The sequence below is a fragment of the Rhipicephalus microplus genome, chromosome 3 (assembly GCF_043290135.1).
Source record: "Rhipicephalus microplus isolate Deutch F79 chromosome 3, USDA_Rmic, whole genome shotgun sequence".
Classification (NCBI taxonomy): Eukaryota; Metazoa; Arthropoda; class Arachnida; order Ixodida; family Ixodidae; genus Rhipicephalus; species Rhipicephalus microplus.
Window position 1 is genome coordinate 106,497,651 of NC_134702.1, and position 15,981 is coordinate 106,513,631.

The window sequence follows — 15,981 nt, forward strand, 5'->3', positions numbered from 1 at the left end:
ATGTACGCAGATGACACAAGCTTGTTCTTCTCTGGGAGCTGTCTAAAAGGTCTAGAGAAGAAAGCGAATGAATGGCTAGTCTCTCTTACTGGCTAGATTCGAACCAAATGCAATTGAATGTTGGTAAGACTATATTTTTTTTACTTAAGAACAAAAACAAGTGTGAAGATGTATGCTACAAGATTTCTCTCTGGTTTAAAAATAATGAAATCCAACGAATCCCTTTTTAAAATTTTTAGGTGTACTTTTCGATGAGCACCTGAGTTGGACACCTCAAATAAATATAGTACACGCCAATATGTCTCGATCGATTTCTGTTTAAAGCAAACTTAGGTTCCTAGTTCCAAACTGGTTAAAGCTCCAGTTATATTATTCTTTAGTTCATTCCCATCTACATTACTGTCTTTTAATTTGGGGCACAACTTCAAAAACCAATCTAGACAGGCTGTTAGTTTCACAAAAAAGGTCTGCACGCTACATAGAAAATCTGCAACCTAGGGAACATATTCCTCCATTTTTGGGCAAGCTTCAGATACTTACTGTCTACCAATTATACAATCTTAAACTCAATTTATATGTCATTAATGAAATGGGAAACATCGTTGGCAGTTATATAGAGCATTGCTACTAAAGCGATACTCCGTATTATCTACGTTTTGATCATTTTTTATTCCTTATATTCAGAACAACTTACGGTAAGCAAACATTATCATATCAAATACCTTATCCACTCCACAAAAATTTCTATGAAGTTTTGGAAGAATGTAATACTAAAAACAGTGTGAAGAAAAAAAGTCAAGATTTACTTCTTTACTTGTAATGAGCCATAATTGTATTATCTATAGATATTTCTTATGTGTCTTTCGTACTTTCCTATATTTGATGAAAGTTGCTCATTTTCTTTTTTTAATGTATTTTTGTATAGTACTTAGTAATGCTGTCTAAAATCTCATGGTTTCATTTTTATATTCTTTATCTTGCTACCGCAAATTGGTGGTGAATGCAATGTGTTACTTTATAATGTATGTTTGGACATGTGTTATATTTCTTTAATTTGATTTTTATGTCCCCTCATTCAAAATAAGAATGAAATTTCTATATTTGTTCAACTTCAGCTGAACAAATGTATGCGTTGAGGGACCTTACTCAAGCAGAGGTAATCTGCCTTTAGTCCCTTCAACCTAGGCAAATCTTTGTTTTTGTCTAAATAAACAGTGGATGAATGAATGAAAATGAACCTTCCAGAAAAAAATTTGTAAGACGTCGAAGCACTCTAAATTAGTTGAGCCTTTTTGTGAGCAATTGGTATTTGGTTTGCCATGAGGTTGCCATCTTCAGGTGGCTGTTGCTGTTGTCATGTGGAAGCGAGTCGTTGTGACAATTCAACACTGACTTCAGTAAAAGGGTACATATTTGGGCTGTTTGGTTTATACCTGCTGGGGAAACTGCACGAAAGCATGACAAAGGAGAGAGGAGACAGACCACAAAGCTGATTAACAGCCAAGTCATTACTAACATAATGAGAGGGGGGGGGGGGGGGGGGCAAAAATAGAAACTGCACAATGTGCAAGAAATACCATGTAAAAGCATGCATAATCAAGCACATAGTTGTTAGTGCCGCAATTTACATTTTCTCTGCTTCGTCCCATCTCCCGTGCCATTCTCCTAATTGGCTCAAGCGTTGCAGCCTCTCGCTACGCCGATACTTTGACCTTGGTTGAAATAGCAGTGTAGCAGACAGAGGTGTGCCTGCTCATGCGCACAGAGTATTATCATTATGCTCCCACAGGACTGCCTTCTGAGTTGTGTCACTACAAAGCGGTTATCTTTGCGAAAACGAAACCAAAACTGGCCGTACACGAGCCTTAGAGTTTAAAGGTCTAGGACCTCCATTTAGCACAAGAAAATCGAGTCATAGATGCAAGAGTGCTGTTTTCCAAAAGTGTAATTTACTTATATACACCAATTAGATATATAGACGTCTTTTAAAAAGTTTCATTGTTGTTGAAAAAAAAATGAGCAGGCATCCCTTGACACCTACTTTCACCCTTGCCTTTCAGGTTCCACCTGGTTCAACAAGACAACCAGAGACCACTATTGATGCGGGAATGTGTTCGGATGTTGCGATGGAAAAATCTTCTTTGCTGTTTTGCGAAAGACTACTATAAGCGCTCCGGTGTCAGACGCACACATGCCACGACGTCACGCCGCTGGACTTGTTTGCGTGCTTGTGGTGAAATACTGCTATTTTTGCGAACAACCGCCTATGTCGAAGATGGAAGGGGGATGCTCGCTGACCCCGAAAATTGTAAAAAACTGTAGAGACAAATTTTTTCTTCAGTGTATATAATTACATATGTATATAATATATATATATATATATATATATATATATATGTCTACATAAATTTATTCCTCCACACTCATTCTGTCTTCGTTGCCTTGGTTGCGTATCTCCATACTCTAGTACCAGCCATCATGACTCTGCAACAAGGGATTGCGCCAGTACGCATGATGGCGAATTCCAGGTCACAACAGCCATGTTTCGACAGATGTCAAAATGCAAAAAAAAGCCGTTGTATGTGCATTACGGTGTACTTCAGAAGGTCAAAATTAATTGAACGGCCTCCACTATGGCGTACATTATAATCGTTTCAAGGTATTGCCACATAAAAGCTTAGAAATTTAGTTTTAAAATGTTGAGTTGTTGTCGGCACGGGTGGACAAACATAAAGGCGCATGCACCAGGACGGAACAATTTACAAGCTGGCAGCCCATGAGCTATTTTGAGTATTAGCAGTGCTGTTCCTGGCCCTGATGAACACACCATCAAGGATTACAAGCTTCCCGAGATGAAGTTAGTACAGTCGAGCACGATTATATCGAACCCGTTTATATCAAATTATCCCGTACATCGAAGAACAATTTCTAAACACGGTAAGCTTACATTGAGAATATATAGCAAGAGTTACTGTTTTATCAAATGAAAATAGCTACGACAACTGATATATCAAACTCTATGTGTCTCAAAAGTGCCCCAGCAAGTTGGCTTTCCCTCGCGGTGGCGGGGAAAACTGCCGGCACCACCCTAGAAAAAGTTTGTTAGACCCAGTTGTGTGCGGGAGAACACCCCCCTCCAAGAAATGATCCTGGCCCGCTCACAGCGCTTACAGCCAATGAGAGGCCGTCGTGCTTTCCCGGAGGCACAGAGGCCGTAGAAGTGAGCGCCATTTTTTCTTTTTTTATGCTTGTGTGCCTGCTGCTGCTGATTCAGCGTGGTCTGTGGTGTTGCCTGTTGGTGCTCTGTGAACTGTATTGGCGCGCTGTCATCATGGCTTGCGCAAAGACGCAAAATTTGCCGTTCGCTGCGAAACTCGAAATCATCAATTGGGTTGAGCGCGGTGAAAAAAAGTCCGACGTCGTCGCCGCGTACAAAATTCCAAGGAGCACCTTGAGTACTAACTGAAGAACAAAGCAGACATCAGGGCCAAGTCGGACAAAAGGACAGGTGCCCGTGGCGCCCGATGTGTGCGCGCTGCTGTGTACGAAGATGTTGAAGCGGCTGTTTACAAGCGGTTTGTGGACGTTCGGTCGCGAAACAACCCGGTGTCTAGCCCTATGATCGAGCAGAAAGCCAAGGACCTTGCTTTTCTGCTTGGCAGGTATGATTTCCAAGGTGGTTCAGGCTGACTTCAGCGGTTCAAAGAACGGCACGACATCATTGGAAAGGCTGTTACAGGTGAAAGCAGAGCGGCAGAACTGGACAGCGTAGAAAAATGGCTCGAGGAAAACTGGAGAGATATCGCAGCAAGATATAGAGCCCGAGATATTGTCGCAGTGCAACGCGAATAAAAGATGACAGCAGCTTACCGCAGCAAAAAGAGCGTGTTCAGGATCAGCTGTACAGCAAGACACTTGCTTCGTTGGAGTCCCGAAAACTGCCTGACCCACTAGCTGGAATCTACAAAACATTGCTATCATCGTTCTTTTTGATATAAACACGTGTCACTTGCCCCTCCTTATAGGAGTATCGCCCCGAAGCTGATTCAGACCCACTGTATTTTTTTTAACGTGCAGTCAGTGGCTCACATACGGCTTCATACGCACTACATGCACAAGTTCAGGCTGGTGTTGGCAACGCCTCAGGCATTGGGGACTGTCGGAGACGACCTCGTAAGTGACGTCACTTAGCTAGCGCGACACTCGGTATAGCCCGAAATATCGCCTTAGCAGCTTCTCGGACAGTCCACGTTTTCGTACGGGTGTCCAAACCCACACCGTCACCGATTTTGTACGTTACAGTTCTATGGCGAGCATTGTAGCGGCCTGCGTCGTAGTCTTGTTGCTGCCGGATCCGTAAGCGGGCGAGCTGCCTTGCTTCTTCCGCGCGTTCAGTGAACACGTCAGCGCCTGTGTTGGTAGCGTCCCATTCATGTGGCAACATCGCATCCAGCATAGTCCGTACCTCCCATCCGTGAACCAAGCTCAATGGACTCATGCGAGTTGTTTCTTGTTTAGCCGTATTGTATGCGAACGTGATATAGTGTAAAATTTCGTCCCAATTCCTATGTTGGACATCCACGTACATCGACAGCATGTCTTCATTCGTCTTGTTGAGGCGCTCCGTTAGTCCATTCGTTTGCGGGTGGTATGCAGTGGTCTTACGGTGAGTCGTTCCCCTAAGCATCAGGACGTCGTCTAAAAGAGCTGCCGTAAATGCTGTTCCGCGGTCTGTTATTACGATAGTCGGGGCACCGTGGCGTAGCACAATATTTTCTATGAAAAATCTCGCCACTTCTGCTGCGGTGCTCTTTTGGATAGCTTTTGTTTCGGCATACCTGGTTAGGTAGTCTGTTGCGACTATAACCCAGCGATTCCCTGCAGTAGAAGTAGGAAGGGGTCCCAAAATATCTATTCCTATCTGTTCAAACGGTTTACGTGGAACCTGAACTTGTTGCAGGTGACCGGCGGGTCTCTTTGGAGGTGACTTGTGTCGCTGGCGATCGAGGCAAGTGTTAATGTGGTGCTTGACGGCTGTTGTGAGTCGTGGCCAGTAGTATCCTTGCTGTACTCTTGCCAATATGCGAGTGTAGCCTAAATGGCCAGACGTCGGCTCGTTGTGACATGCTTGAAGCATTTCAGTTTGAAGGGGTGTAGGAATAACGAGCAAATAGGGAGCTCCGATGGATGAAAAGTTTCTTTTGTAGAGGACGCCATTGCGTAAACAAAATGACGATAATGCCCTTGCAAAGACTCTGGATGCCATCCAACAATGTCCGTCCACGTAATTAATCAAATCAAGCAATTCAGGGTCGCCTCGTTGTTGTTGGGCAATCGTGGACGCATCGAGAACACCAAGGAAGGCCATATCGTCGTCGTCAGAAAGAGAGGCTGACTGTACTGGTGATCGAGACAGGCAGTCGGCATCGGAAGCCCGGCTCGTAATCAGTTATAATCTCGTCATCATTGTTGCGGCGGCCGTCAAATGGGGGTTGAGGCGCCAGAGGTCCTTGAGAACTGACATCGCCATGGCGGGATACGAAGTCGTTTGCATGTCGACTGTCAAAACATGGCCTGAGAGGGTGAAACGGATCAGCGCGGTGCCAGCAATAGCGGGCTATGTGGCCTACACCTCCGCAGTTGAAACAAAGTGGACGCCTGTCGACAGCGCACCAAGTGTCTATTCGGCGAAGCTATGAATGCCGTGATGACTCCTCACGTAACAAAGGCCATCGCAGGCCAGAAGACAACCGGTCGTATGGGGGCTGGATGGGTGGGCGCCACGATGTCTCCCCCTGTGGTGGTGACCAAGGAACAGTTGCAGGTGGCAGGTAGTATGAAGGCGGAGTGTGTGGGGAACTTCTAAGGGCGGCGGCGTATGTCATGGGACGTTGCTCGGAGGCAGGATCAGCTGTCGAGAATGCTCGGCGAATTTCGTCGCGGACGACTTAAGCGACAGATGCCGTAGGTGTATCCACTACCAGAGTCCGCAACCTTTGCAGTTCTTCACGAACAATCTCTCTAATCATGTCACACAAGGAGCTATGACTGTCAAACGTCACAGCAGCGGCCTGAATTTGGGGGCTGCTGCGCAAGCGGTCATATTTTCGGCAGCATCGGTGACGTGCCCGCTCGATAGCCGACGCTTCTTTGATGAAGTTCTCTACCGTGCTTGGCGGGTTGCGCAGAACTCCGGCGAACAGCTGCTCTTTCACGCCACGCATGAGGTAGCGCAACTTCCTATCTTTGGTCATCTGCGGGTCAGCCCTCCGAAATAAACGTGTCATGTCTTCGGCAAACATGGCGACCGTTTCATTGGGTTTTTGGACCCTTAGGTCTAGTAGTTGGTGGGCGCGGTCACGTCTGTCGACATTGGCAAAAGTTTCAACCATCTGCTGGTGAAAGTTGGTCCATGTGGACAGGCTGCCTTCTCTGTTCTCGTACCAAGTACGAGCGCTGTCATCAAGATAGAAGTAGGCCTGGCCGAGCTTTTCCTGAGCAGACCACTGGTTGATCTTCGCAACACGATCATAGTGATCGAACCAGTCATCTACATCTTCGTGTGTGCCACCACCAAAGCGTTCAGGCTCCAGCGATTGAAAAAACGTTACCTGGGATGGAGCGGGAGGACTGGTGCCGAGAAGTACAGGCTGGGGGCTGGTGTTAGCCATTTCTAGATGTCTTGTAGAGGGCTTTTGCGAGGGGCTGAAGTTTGGAGGAAGACCTCGTAGCTGGCGACTGAATCGATGGACAGGGGTTGCAATAGGCACGTCCGGGCTGGATGAACGGCTTCCACTAGGGGTGTGAAGCATCGGGCAGCGTCGCGGCCCAGCTCCTCCTCCACCAGTGTTGCAGTGCAACGCAAACAAAAGATGACAGCAGCTTACGGCAGCGAAAAGAGCGTGTTCAGAATCAGCTGTACAGCAAGACACTTGCTTCGTTATGGTCCCAAAAACCGCCCACTAGCTGGAATCTACAAAACATTCCTATTATCGTTCTTTTTCATATAAACACGTGTCAATATCTTCAATGCGAATAAAACTGCTCTATTTTAGCAAATGTTGCCAAACAAGACACTTGCGTGTCGTGGCGACAAGACAAGCGGCGGCAAGGCAAGCAAAGCTCGTGTGTCCGTGCTGTTGGCAGCTAATTTAGACGGATCGAAAAAGCTTCGACCTCTGGTTATCGGGAAAAGCACGGCACCACGGTGTTTTCAAAATGCGGTCGCTTCCAGTTACCTACCGAGCAAACTCAAAAGCGTGGATGACCAGGGAGCTTTTCAGCAGATGGCTATCGTCGTGGAATGATTTGGTAGGCGAAAATCGCAAGGTGTGCCTGCTCGTGGACAATTGTTTATTGCACCACGGCAGTACGACCTTCAGCAACATCAAGCTGCGTTTTTTGCCCCCGAACACTACGTCTGTACTGCAACCACTGGATCAAGGCGTTGTACGCGCAATGAAAGCCGGCTATCGGAAGCGCCTGGTGGAGAGGCTACTGCAGAACCTTCGTGTCGGCAAGGAGCTTAAGATCGACTTGCTCGGAGCTATTTCTATGCTGAGTAGATTGTGGGCAGATGTCAAGAAGGAGACGATCCAGAACTGCTTTAGGCATGCCTGTTTCCGCTTGCCTGGTGATGACACCCCGAATTCTGACAGCACTGAAGACACCGCAGGTGTTTACGCCGAAGTTTGGAACGAGCTGGCAGAGTTTCCGGGTGCTCTCGACGAATCGACATTTGACGAGTTCGTCAGTGCGGACGATGATGTCCCCATCATGGGCCAATTACAGGATGAGGATTACATTACAGACGTCGTGCCGACCACAAACCAAAGCAACAGCAATATGGAAATCGACGACGCCCCATTGCCTACATCCTCCGAAGTGATTAGTGCACTTGCGTTGGTCCGGCGCTATTGCTTGAATGTGGAAAGTTGCGGTCTCAGCTGCTCCGACTCATTGGACAACGTGGAGGCGTGCGTGCTGTCGCAGGCGGCAAAGTCGTTGGCACAGAAAAAAATCCGGGACTAATTTGTTCCACAGTAGGGCATGCAAGTAGGCCACCAATTAATAAAGTACTTTTGTTCTAGTTTGTTATGTGCCTTTGTGTCAAAACCTATACCGGGCCTATATCAAATTATGCCATATATCGAACTAATAAACATTTTTTGGAAAGTTCGATATACCCGGGTTCGACTGTAACGTACTTTAACTTAGCTGGTGGATATGAATGTCATAACGAATTTCCACAACTTAAAGGATGGCAGCATGTAATAAGCTTCATGTGCATAGATTATCACATGTGGTCAGTTTTACATTAACATCTTTGAAACTGATCCTAACCCCTGCATGTTGAAGCTCTACAAAAAAGTGCGTTTGGCACTCCCTATGTGTGTTGAAGGGACCCTGAAATGATTATTATTGTGCATACACCAGGGACTGTTGCCTGATACGACACTGAAGTCTTTTGAATCATTGACAGACTAATGCAAGTGTTCAGGATGAAGTGCGTTTTATTACAATGTTATAACTACGCACATCTTGTGAATTGCAGCGCCACCACAATACTAGTTTTCAGCTGCCCCTGCATTTTATAGGTGGCAGTGTTTTGAAGTGTCAATTGCGCAATCAGTTTTATTAGCTTTATTTTATGGCATTTGCATCGGACGAGAAAATGCGACAATTTGGGTTCGCAGCGGCACCTGGTGGGCCAGAGATTGATTAAACAAATATTAAGCATAGTCTCTGCAATAGTTTGCATGCCAACTGATGATCGCAGAAGAATGGGGCTTAGTGGTAGAGGACTTTTTTTTTTCATAATTAAATGCTGGTTTGCACCTTTCTTCAAAACTTGGCAAGTAACTGTTTGTAGTGTTAGGTTCACAGATAATAAAATGCTCCGTGCTTATAGACGATATGTCTCAGAAACCTGTCACTCATAGTTCCTTCTTGAGAGACTGAAATTTCTGGGAAATCCTAAACTCACCACTTCTCTTGCATAACGTAGTTGGGTAACACGGCAAAAGAAATACGGGATCTTGCCCATTATCCAGGGCACTCTAGGGTTCCCTTTATTTGTACATGGTACAAAAACAATTTAACGCAAGCTTTTTCAATATTCTAAATGAATCTTACCGGTTCATTAACTATACATGAAACACCAAGTTCTTCAAACCTAGAGCAGTAATGAACTATTTCAATGATCAACTCATCAATAGCCTAAACAAAAAACTAAATGTGGAATGAATGAAATGCATGTGAATAATGCTTATCTAGATAGAAACACAGAATGCTTTGTAATGATATATGTCTTCACTTATTTCACACATGTAGCCACATTCAAAGTAATATGTTCACTGAGAAAAGGCTCACTGAAATACCTCCAGTATTGCATGGAAAGGTCACTAATTCCATGCATATGGAGGGTTCAAGATCAGAAACTAAAAAAAAAAAGTGACCATACACTTCCTGAGGTGTGAAATCTCCACTTGTTGAAATACACTCAAACCTCAATTTAATTAACAGAGATATAAAGAATGATTAGTTATAATGAAGTAAATGAATAATACTCTTGTCACAAATACAGTGTAGCAGATAAACATAACGAATTTTCAGATGTAACGAAGTTATTTTGGGAGCAGATGCGACTTTGTTACAATGAGATTTGAGTGAATACACTTGTTTGTTGAATTTGAATACTTCAAAGCTTTCAATAATTTGAATTCGTATCAAAGCAAGTTCGAACACTGGGATATTGGTACGAATATCAAAGTATTCGAAGCATTTGAATATACACACAAGCCTACTAACAAGCACCGCAAAAGGACGAAGTTTCGACTGTGTAGGCCACATGACAGCAGAACAACATGTACAATCGGCCAAATCTTTAGCTATCGTGCATGAGTGGCAGTTTTTTCTGTGTATCTTTGCCATACGACTACATTAGGTTTCAAAAAAAGGTGAGGACAAGTACGCCCACAGAGCACTTGTTAAAGTTTTGGCCGACTGTACATTCCTACACACAAAATATTTACAGTTCAGACCGGTATACAGCCAATGCTTACTGATGTCAATCCATGCAGATGACTTCCTTGTAGGATAGCCAACGGTCAAAAGGTACAAAGCATGAGCAGAGTTGCTTTCATCACGTGTAAGAGCGTGGTCATGAGTTCGCCTTGTCTCTCAAACTTTCACACTGTGGGGTCTCGCAATGGAACACCATGCTTTTGGAACACGGACACAATAGACGGGGTCGAAACAAACCAAACACCACACATTTATATAACTACTTTAAAAGAGCGATATCGCCAGCCAAAGTAATATACACAAATTGTGATCCACACGCTAAAGCAATCTTACACAATAATACACCACACTCAACAACATAACAAATACAGAACACTTGACTCACCACGAGGGCCCACGCCAGATGACTCGCGGTGCCGTGCACCGCGGACCCACCACAAGAGGCAATCGTTCACGCCAAAGAGAACCGCTCATCTCTCATGCGCCGCCCTCTCAGGCTTGCTGCTAGGCGTCACTGCCGGCGCCACCGCACTAACCATGACGATGGTAGTAAGAAACGCTCACAAGCACAATGCCACCTACCGCTCGTAGTTGTGAATTCAAAATGCGGCCTATGCGCGAAACACGTGCACCACGAGGCGCAAACAACTTTACAGAAGGTGCTAGCACCCTCGCAGCACACGAGTGAAGTTTATGCCATTTATGGCAGAGTTCATCAGAGTTCATCGCATTAATAAAAATGGCATGACAATTTCTTATAAAACATGCACAGGTTTATCTTGAAACATATTTTAAGGAACTAAAACACTAAAATTTAGCATCTCCAGTAGCAGCGAAAACTTCGTCAGCTATTGCACAAAAATGTTGAAGAGTAGACAAATCGTTTGACAGTGGCCACACTCGTTTGAAAGCAACCAAAAAAGTTTCAGCACTACAGTGTAAGTATATAAAATTCACTTGCGTGATACCATTTTGTCAACAAATGGCAATTACGTCGCTGTGGTGACTGGGACTAAAAATGAAGCTTGTTATCCTGATTGCAGAATGCTTCTTTTCAAGAAGCCCGTAATATCTTAATACATGGCAAGCTCAATGCACAGTTTTAAACCCTGCGAAACCATGTTGTGACAACAAATTAGAAGGCGAATACACGTCTGTGCGGACGTACACTCTGCACAACAAAGCTCAACCCCAGTCCCGCAATCGGATGCGGTTACTGCTGTGAGGGTGTCGTTCTACCAAGTTAGCATTGAGGAGCACTTGCACGTGTGGTGGCCAAAACTCCACGCCCAGTTCGATGTATCGCTCCTCCGGTCCATTGGCACTGGCCTCCAGTAGCCTGTCGAAAATCTCACTGAGTGTGAGATAGCTGCATGCACTCGAACGCGCAAGATGCTGTGGCAGAGGGTACAAAAGCTCGAGGTACTGCCCAATCTGTCTTTGCCGCGTGTTGGTCAGCCTGGACATTGTGACAGTAAGGGGGACAACAGTCAATCACAACATTCAACTCATCTGCCACCTTTATGCAAGATTTCGGGTTCCCTACAGGCAAACTACAAAGAACACAGTAAATTAGCTCTGAAACAAACTGAGCTACCTGCCGTAATTGTCTATTGGTTATGGTGTTCGGCCGAATCGCGGGACCAAATCCCGGCCGTGGCGGCTGCATTTCAATGGAGGCGAAATGCTAGAGCCGATGTGTTTAGGTTTAGGTGCATGTTAAAAAACCCCAGGTGGAAGAAATTTCCGGAGCCCTCCACTATCGCATCTCTCATAATCATATGACTGTTTTGGGATGTAAAACCCCAAGAGTCACTATTATTATTATTGTAGCGTCACAGTCAACGCAACAAAAGAAGAAGAGGGCCGCGTGGCTTGTGATGCGCGAGTCGCGTGGGGATTGGAACGTTCTGGCTCTTGGCCCCGCTGGACACATCAGCCGCAACCGCTTTGGTTTTCTCTCTTCGTCTGCGTACCAATAAAAGCTGCGACCCTGGCACGGCCTCATTACCGCCGTCTCATCTCTCGTTTTTCTACAAATGGTGAACTCGGATGCAAGAACCAGTGACCACCGCTACACTGCTGCTACCAAGTTCCATGGCCATGTACCAGCTAGCTGACAGTTGGAGGTCGCAATTCGACCCGCCATTACCACCGTTCCGCGCTGCCTGCATCGAAAGATGGTTCGTGGAATTCGAGGCGGCTCAGGAGCTCAACAGAATCTGGATTCAGAAATTTCTGTTTGAGGACAGTTTGGCTACTTCAGCTGGCGTACTCTTGCAGAGGTCGGCCACGCTGGTTACGCGGGGCCAGGCAACTCAAGGCGCTGTCCTCAGCGCACTGGATGACATTGCCTGCATGAGAAGTGGCACTTCCGATACTCAAGTGGTCATCCAGACGCTGGAAACGCGCCTGACAGTGGGGTTTTGCAATGTCTCCAACTGCCGTCTTCTCATGGCCTAGCCGGTACCGCTATACCCCCAGCTCTTCGTTCACAGTGAGACTCTAAGCCTCGACTACCCGAGGATTCCACTAGCCCGTTCAGCTGACCACGGACTATCTCTGGACCTTTCATCGGACATTATACAGATTGCCGCACACGTATATAGTATTTGTTCCTTTAGCTTCTCTTGCGTATCTACATTCTCTTTTATATTGCGAAATACGCTAGGAGGGGGCCCTATGTAGCGCCGCAGTAGACCCGACAAAAAAAGAAGAGAGCGGCGTGGCTCTTGATACGCAAGTCACGTGAGGATCGGAACGCTCTGGCTCTTGGCCTCGCTGGACGCATCAGCTGAAACCGCTTTGGTTTCCTCTCTTTGCCCGCGTACCAATAAAAGCTGCGACCATGGCACGGCCTCATCGCCGCCGTCTCGTCTCTTGTTCCTCTTACATTATTAACAAACACAGCTACACTTTTCACATTTGTTCTCTTTTTCCAAACAATGTTGTGTGATGCAGGGCCATCTTTGCAAAAGTTCCTTTGCATGTAACCTTCTATGTCCACAACGAGACTGGTAAACACAGATGGCAAACATGTTCTACATGAAATTCACAAACAGGTTGCTGAGCAGCTTTAAAGGTGGCTAGCTTGTTTACTAAGTTTGCACAAATGAAAGAAAGTCATGCTAAGTTTGCCCCAGGCAGCATGTCAGCCAATCAACAAGTGAAAATATTTGACATGGTGCTCAGAAGCTCAAATGTGTGTTCCTCCTCCAAATAAAAGCTACATGACTCATATTTTCCTCATTACTTCGACCTAAGTCTATGAAATACAATGATAATAATGTTTGCGTTTCACCTCCAGAAACCACAATATGATTATGAAAGACGCCGTAATAAAGGGCTCCAGAAATTTCGACCACGTAGGATACTAACGTGCTCTGACACCACTTAGCACACGGGCCTCTACCGTTTTGCCTCGCATCGAAATGTGACCGCCACGGCCCAGATCGAATCCGCAACATTCGGGTCAGCAGGCAACCACCCTAGCCACTGTTCCATCGAGGCGGAAAGGGCAGTAAAATATAAGGTTGTATACATGAGAGATATCACAAACCTGCAAATACCACATTATAACCAGACCATTATAGGTTATCTGCAATAGAAATGAGTTCAAGCATATAATCAAATGCGCATTGGGAGTCACTTTCATGTTACTAACAGTGGATAAATACAAGAAGCGCTTTCCCAAAACTGGCATTAAGGGGATAACTCGCTTCATCAAAAGACTATGTCAAAACCTATTGAGGCTTTCCTAGTTCAGGGATTCAGTGGTCTTCTTTGAATGCAAAGTGGAAAACTATCCTTCTTTTTTAACCATTCAGTCTGTCCCTACAGGGAAGCAGACATGCCAAGTGAAAATGGAAAGTTTATACTTATGCTGATGTGTTGTTGTCCTATTTACGTCTGGAAAGAGAGTATGACTATCAGAAACCAGCAAAGACATGTCTATAATGGACTACAAAAGGCAATGCAACACAGAGCTATTAGTTGACTAGCTTCGATCCATCTATCGTTTTTGTCATCATCATCATCAGCCTGACTACGCCCACTGCAGGGCAAAGGCCTCTCCCGTGATCCACCATTCAACCCGGTCGTGTGCTTTCCGTCGCCATGCTATACCTGCGAATTTTTTAATCTCATCGGCCCACCTAACTTTCCGTTTCCCCTTCATGTGTTTGCCTTCTCTGGAAATTCAGTCAGTTACCCTTAATGACCAGCGGTCATTATCCCTGCATGCTATGTGCCCTGCCTATGTCCATTTCTTCTTCTTGTCCATTTCTTCTTGATTTCAACTATGATATCCTTAACCCCCGTCTGTTCCCTGACCCACTCTGCTCTCTTCTTGTCTCTTAAGGTTACACCTACCATTTTCCTTTCCATCGCTCGCAGTGTCGTCCATGAATCGTTCTTGTAACGGGCAGCAACATTTCATACCGCATACACAACGTAAGTAATACTGTAATTTGGTAGGGTTCGGGCACCATACGATTCCTACAATATTTACTAGAGGCTCTGGTGCTGCAATTGTTCAGTCACCACATGAAATTATGAGCAGCACACGAATTTGCCAAAGTTTCGTGTTTGCAACTTGAAATGCAATTGTGACTTTGTTCATTGTTGTGTTTTGGCCTTTGTTTTGGATAAAAGAACGTACAGCAACTTTATGGGCCTAGTTGAATTGGTAAGCCTACACGGGTCATGGTTGTGAAGTGGAACTGCTGAACTTTGTCTTGCGACAAAGCGGCTGCAGACCGAAAGAACGAGGCTAGGAGAAATTCGTGTATTAGCGATAATTTTCATGCTGGCTGAAGCGCCATGCGTTGCAGCTACCGTAGAAACTAGCGCAATATTTTCCTCTAACGTATTATAACGAAACTCTATGTGGACCGGAACAACCAATATGACCAGAACGAAACCATGCATGATCACGGCATGTTTTGTCCCTTTCCCGCTAGGCGAAGGGCGCATGCGCCGTGACATCGTGAAAAAGAAAAAGGCGGATTCAACAAGAGGGGGGCTTACTTTTTCAAGGCATCGTAGTCGTTCGGCACTGGCGGCACCTCGTCCTTCGCGGCGGCGATAGCGTTGTTGCGGTCCTCCAAGACGGCGATCTCCGCCTCGGCCGCTTTCAGCTGGTCGGTGTAGTGAGCCAGCACGCGTTCCAGTCCTTCCCGTTCGTTTGTCAGAGTCTGCAAGAGCACGTCTCTCAGCGCCTGTTTCGGGATGGCGGTGGGAACCCTTCCAGCGGTCAGTTCGCGGTGCGCTTTCATAAAGCATCGGTCGTAATCGGCGTCCAGCGGTGCCGCCGTGGGAGCTTGTTGCAGTTCCCGCAGCTCGTCCTCCAGGGCGACTACTCTCGCCTCAAGAACGGAGTCTGCTTCGCTACTTTCCTCGGACATTGCGGCGTCGGAAGCCATTTAAGGCTGCCGCCACAGAAGCAACGAACTCCGCCACAACACAACACCACAGAACACCTACGCAACACCAAAAACACAACCAAGTCGCCGACTAACAATACGCCTCAAATACAAACAAGACAAAAACTTGATGGTTTTGGCCATTGAGTTTACCACCGCAACTCAAACTAGTTCACTCTTTAATATCTTCACTATATAAAAAAAAAACTCTGGTATTGTCATCTGACAGTTATTATATTTATATTTTTATCAGGTCATCGGCACCCAGCTGAACAATAATGTTTTCTTAAATTTATTAAACTTAATCAAAAAACTTCGTCAATTATAGCGTATGTTTAAATATTACAAATGCTCTATGCAGTAAAAATTTTAGGTTTGATAAATTCTGACAAATTATAAAGATAACAAGTATAAAGTTGCTAATCTTAGAGGATACGCTTTTGCGCTCCGCAGGCGCAGCCAAAAACACGTCACGGCCGGCATGTTTCAGCACGTTTCTTGTTTGTGCGTTTTTCCGCGTTGCCATGACAAC

The 15,981-nt window shown here is 45.6% G+C and overlaps 2 protein-coding genes across 4 annotated transcripts in view; one reads left to right on the forward strand and one right to left on the reverse strand.

Annotated features, from left to right (window-relative positions):
* Rabex-5 (Rabaptin-5-associated exchange factor for Rab5) overlaps positions 1 to 2,388 on the forward strand; it is a 29,789-nt gene extending 27,401 nt beyond the window's left edge. For all 3 annotated transcript variants that reach the window (XM_037422722.2, XM_037422729.2, XM_037422745.2), the window contains one exon: positions 2,061 to 2,388. The gene's annotated coding sequence lies outside the window, so the exon portion shown is untranslated. The remainder of the gene's footprint in view (positions 1 to 2,060) is intronic.
* Positions 2,389 to 9,029: 6,641 nt separating this feature from the next.
* On the reverse strand, positions 9,030 to 15,630 carry LOC119171885 (centromere protein K-like). The gene is made up of 2 exons (XM_075890103.1): positions 15,055 to 15,630; positions 9,030 to 11,485 (listed from the first exon to the last, which is right to left on the reverse strand). Exons 1-2 carry the CDS (start codon positions 15,447 to 15,449, stop codon positions 11,212 to 11,214), a joined length of 669 nt encoding a protein of 222 aa, XP_075746218.1. The 5' UTR covers positions 15,450 to 15,630; the 3' UTR covers positions 9,030 to 11,211.
* Between the last annotated feature and the right edge of the window lie 351 nt (positions 15,631 to 15,981).